Source organism: Rosa chinensis, chromosome 5 (genome assembly GCF_002994745.2).
Source record: "Rosa chinensis cultivar Old Blush chromosome 5, RchiOBHm-V2, whole genome shotgun sequence".
NCBI classification, from domain to species: domain Eukaryota; kingdom Viridiplantae; phylum Streptophyta; class Magnoliopsida; order Rosales; family Rosaceae; genus Rosa; species Rosa chinensis.
In genome coordinates, this window is record NC_037092.1 from 32,690,822 (window position 1) to 32,695,112 (window position 4,291).

Genomic DNA, 4,291 nt, shown 5'->3' on the forward strand with positions numbered 1-4,291 from the left:
CCCTTATTCAGATTTGTAAACTTAAAATCATAACTATTCATAATTTAATTTAGGTTTCCTTTCATTCAGTTCAAAAATTTGTCCGAATTAAAATATGTCAACCCTAACAAAGATGCTGTAAACCATAGAATATCAAGTTAATGGATCGTCGAGGATAGAAGCTCCTCCAGACATGATGACTAGTAATAAAGGACTTCTCTATTTTGTCTAGTTTCTTCCTCCTTGCTTTCTCGCTAATTCTCTCCATCAATTTCAAACATCTTACAACAATGTAAACTACACTGCTTAATGACTATATAACTGTATTAATAGGCAAAATGCATTTATAAGCTAATAGTATCTTTAGCAATGCTAGCCATTTTTGAGTCAAATTTTAGCCAAAGTAGCTAAAAAGTCATTTTGGCTAACCACTTTAGAAATACGTCTACATCAGTGCTCTATATTTTAGCTAGTTTTGAATTTATATTATTTTTTAGATGAAGATTAAATAGTTTAAATGTAATTAAAATTACATAAACTAACTTAAAATGCATGTTTTAAATTATAAAAAGCCTCATCTCGCTCTCTATATTTAAGAGCAAGATAGCTAAAAGTTATAATTGAAAGCCATTTAGGTATCTGGCCGGTGCAGCTGCTAAGATAAACAGAAAACTAAATATGCTCTCCAAAATAGCTAGGGAGCTAAAATAGAGAGTATGCTAAAAATGCTCTAATGCCTTTAAATTTAGCAGAGTTTGAGACAACATGTAAAATATCATGTGACAAAATATAAGGTTGAGATACAAGATGACTCGTGAATTTATTTTCATTTGCAACTAAACAAAAGTTAAGCTTTTGTTAGTCACAGGCAAATTTATTAGATTCCCACAATCAACTTTAAAGGATTGCGTTTGACATTACACTCCTGGAACTAAAGTAACCAAGTTCCAACATCTTATAATAAATAAAACAAGTTCCCAATTTCTACTTATACAGGCACAGGTTCGATAAGTAGAGAAGTTACAAAATCTTTGAGAATGGTTCCAGCATGAGTGTAGCAATCTTCATGCTTGTATAATACATCTATCACGCGTGTGAGATTCAGAACTCGCATTAAGAGGGGCATGTCAAGAGGTGTAGGGTGGAGGCACTCTTCATTGATGTCCTTCCATGCATCACTCACTTGTTTACGAAATTCAATTATGGTTTGTTCTTCTGTCGCACCGTATTGTTTCATGTAACATTCCACAGCCGAGGCAACATGTCCTCTCTTTTGCTCAAACTATATAGCCAAGAAGATTGAGGTAAAAATTGTCTAAGGAAGAGTTCTAAGAAAGTACATATAATTTCTGTTATTACTGCGGCAAATTCAATTACCTTGCGGGATACAATGTCATCCATGAGTCTGCAAACTACTGATGAAGCCTTGACAATCTTAGTTTCACTGAAGATCCACTCAAAGGAGTCTTTTGTAACGATATCTCCCATTAGAACAAACGATGTGGTTGCTAGCATTGGGTAGCCTGAAGTGACAAGGGCTACTTCCATGTATTCATCCATTGTTGGCGTGTAGTTCTTGTGGAACCATTTTGCTTCAGCATGGTATGCCCTAACTTGTCTCTTCATCTAAGACATATATGCAGCAAGTCATCTATTAATAATTAACCTTCAATAACTTTCTGAATTTACAACACTGAAGTAAATTGATGCTTAATTAATTACCGCTTCTTTTGCGTAATCGATACGATATGCGAGGGAAGATTTTGCAAGCTCTTGTTCTGTTTCAGCATAGACATCTAACAGTGCCTTGTAACAGACTTTCATATACTCCAGTAGTTCATCTATGGCGGAGATATCCCACCTGCAAATAAGCAAGACAACCACCATTATATGCGGAGAAACTTTTGCTAAGAATAAATTAATTGAGGTAATATATATATATATATATATATATATATATATATATATATCAATTTCAGACCTCTCAATTGCTCTAGTAAAGAGGTCTAGTTCTTCAAGCGTGCCATACACATCATAAATGTCATCGATAATGGATGTCATGGCAGCAACTTTGGTAAGTGTCCTCCTGGCAAAGTAATACTTAGGCTCAAAGTAGACTCCCAAAATCCAGAAGTAGCACTCAATTACTCTGTCTCTTGCAAAAGGTAGCTTGCTAGCAAAGTCCAACTCTTTCCACCACCTAATGAATCACATAATTAGTTATCACACACATTCATCTAATTAATTAGAACAATTTTCACGTGTTTTTTTTTTTTTTTTTTACTTTCTTGCATGTGTCTACTTAAGGAGCATTAATAAATATCCACCTTGCAATATCACTTAATTCTGTCTGATGCACTTGTTGGAGCAGGTTGAAATCCAGCTTTGCAAAACTCAGCAAAATTTGGTTGCGTGATCCGTGTAGTTCCTGGTGTAGAGACATGTAGTGCCTCGCTTCTAGCCTCGGTAAGCCCTTCCGCAGTGGTTGATTCAAGGCATGCCTTACTTGTTTGAAAAGCGGCGGGCTTAGACGGTTTGCTAGCGCTGCCGACTCTAGAAGTGTAGTGGTGCAGGTTAGTGCTTCTTCTAGAAAATCCTCTCCTCGTACTCTAAGATGTGTGGCTTCATACAAGCTTTGTAGTCCCACTACATCATAGTGAAGTGATTTGTTCAATTTTCCATCACCGTCCTTGAACTTGTTGAACATATCTGCTCAATTGTTCACATGTCAATGTAAACGGTAATTAGCCTATTTTTAAATAGAAAGAGTTAATAGGATTAATGTAGGGAAAATTGTTAAACAGCGACAAGCGTGGCCCGTGGCCCACCATTGTACTGATATTGTCCCAACTTAACCACCCGATATGTGTTGGGTTTTAATCACAAAAGGCCTCGGTACAATTGGGTGAGATCCACTCACTTATAAGTTATATTTTATTTATCACTTTTCCAATGTGGGATCTTTCCTCTCCAACACGCCTCCTCATGTACAACCTAGCTCTAGGTATGCACATGGAATTAATTGACAAACTCAATTCCATATTGGAAATCGGGTCACAAGTCCCACATTAGAGACTTGACCAATCACATAACAATCCAAGGCCCACATCGGACACTTGGCAATAATCCAATCGGAAACTTCCGATGCATTGGAACCCAAACTAGGTCCATGATTGGAGAGGAGATTGGTGAATCAATTAATGAATGAACCCATATCCGGGTCCACGATGGCGACATATTGAAGAGCGACCCGCTCTGATACCATGTTAAACAGCGACAAGCGTGGCTTGTGGCCCACCATTGTACCGATATTGCCCCCACTTAACCACCCGATAAGTGTTGGGTTTTAATCACAAAAGGCCTCGGTACAATTGGGTGAGATCCACCCACTTATAAGTTATATTTTATTTATCACTTTTCCAATGTGGGATCTTTCATTTCCAACAAAAATCTTATATATATATATATATATATATGTAGCAACTTTACCGCACGAAACATTGTAACCATGCTGCCTTAGCAAGCGAAAACGAAGAGCACAAGTGTGCAGGTCATCATCACAGTAACCATTAAAATTGTCGTGAATTTGCTGCATAGTTTGGTCAATCTCGTATTCAAAATGGTAAGACGCGCCCAAGCGTTGAATGTCATCAACCAACTCCAGTTTTTCCAAACAAGTTTCCACTGGCGGATCCAGTAGCATTCTCTTCACTTCTTCCTTCAGTTGTTGGACACGTTTCTCACCTTTCATGTTAGTTTCCTATACAGGCCGATAGAATAAACAAAGCTATTGATCAGCTCGATCAGACAGACAATAAAATGTAACAGATGTAGTGTTGCCGACGATGTACATACCATAGTACTGTTGTTATACGACAGAAACTGATCTCCCCAAATGCTGGGATGGAAATTAGCCGAACGTCGACTGTTGGCATCAGTAGAGGCATTCAGGCCGGTTGGAGGGGCTTGAGAAGCTATACTGACCACGTTGAGAGACATATTTCAATGTGGCTTAAGTTTATCGCAGGTTTGATTGAGTGGCTGGGTAGTATGAGTTGAAATGCTCTTGTTGCTTTGGTATTTATAGAAAAATGCTTCTGTTCCCCATTGCACGCATTATCCGATTCGTCCACTAGCTAAGTCAATGAATCCACCCAATAAGTGATGATTCCTTTATTTCTGGAAAACTCCTGCCCTGTGTGGAAAATTCTTCCATGCTTGATATTTTGGAATCCACCCAAATGACTTTCACGTGCCGCTTCAACTCACTTATCATTGATTACCTTATCGGCAGTCATGCTCGAAACTAGTG

The 4,291-nt window shown here is 37.9% G+C and overlaps 1 protein-coding gene across 2 annotated transcripts; it reads right to left on the bottom strand.

Moving 5' to 3' along the window:
- Positions 1 to 798: 798 nt before the first annotated feature.
- LOC112164470 ((-)-germacrene D synthase) lies at positions 799 to 4,073 on the bottom strand. 2 transcript variants are annotated; one of them, XM_040505674.1, is made up of 7 exons: positions 3,835 to 4,073; positions 3,469 to 3,739; positions 2,307 to 2,688; positions 2,009 to 2,179; positions 1,702 to 1,840; positions 1,357 to 1,605; positions 799 to 1,261 (listed from the first exon to the last, which is right to left on the bottom strand). In XM_040505674.1, the coding sequence occupies exons 1-7, from the start codon at positions 3,976 to 3,978 to the stop codon at positions 968 to 970; spliced, it is 1,650 nt and encodes a 549-aa protein (XP_040361608.1). In that variant the 5' UTR covers positions 3,979 to 4,073; the 3' UTR covers positions 799 to 967. The 2 variants fall into 2 exon arrangements, with proteins under 2 accessions (XP_040361608.1, XP_024156440.1); XM_024300672.2 differs by having other exon boundaries at positions 1,961 to 2,179.
- Positions 4,074 to 4,291: the final 218 nt, after the last annotated feature.

What these genes read in the sequence shown, in the direction of transcription:
- LOC112164470 (XM_024300672.2), bottom strand. Translation starts at nt 3,978, where the DNA reads ATGTCTCTCAACGTGGTCAGTATAGCTTCTCAAGCCCCTCCAACCGGC. An exon ending in CGTATAACAACAGTACTATG is followed by an intron (nt 3,740 to 3,834) that starts GTATGTACATCG and finishes CGGCCTGTATAG; the next exon opens with GAAACTAACATGAAAGGTGA. An exon ending in TTTACTAGAGCAATTGAGAG is followed by an intron (nt 1,841 to 1,960) that starts GTCTGAAATTGA and finishes GCTTATTTGCAG; the next exon opens with GTGGGATATCTCCGCCATAG.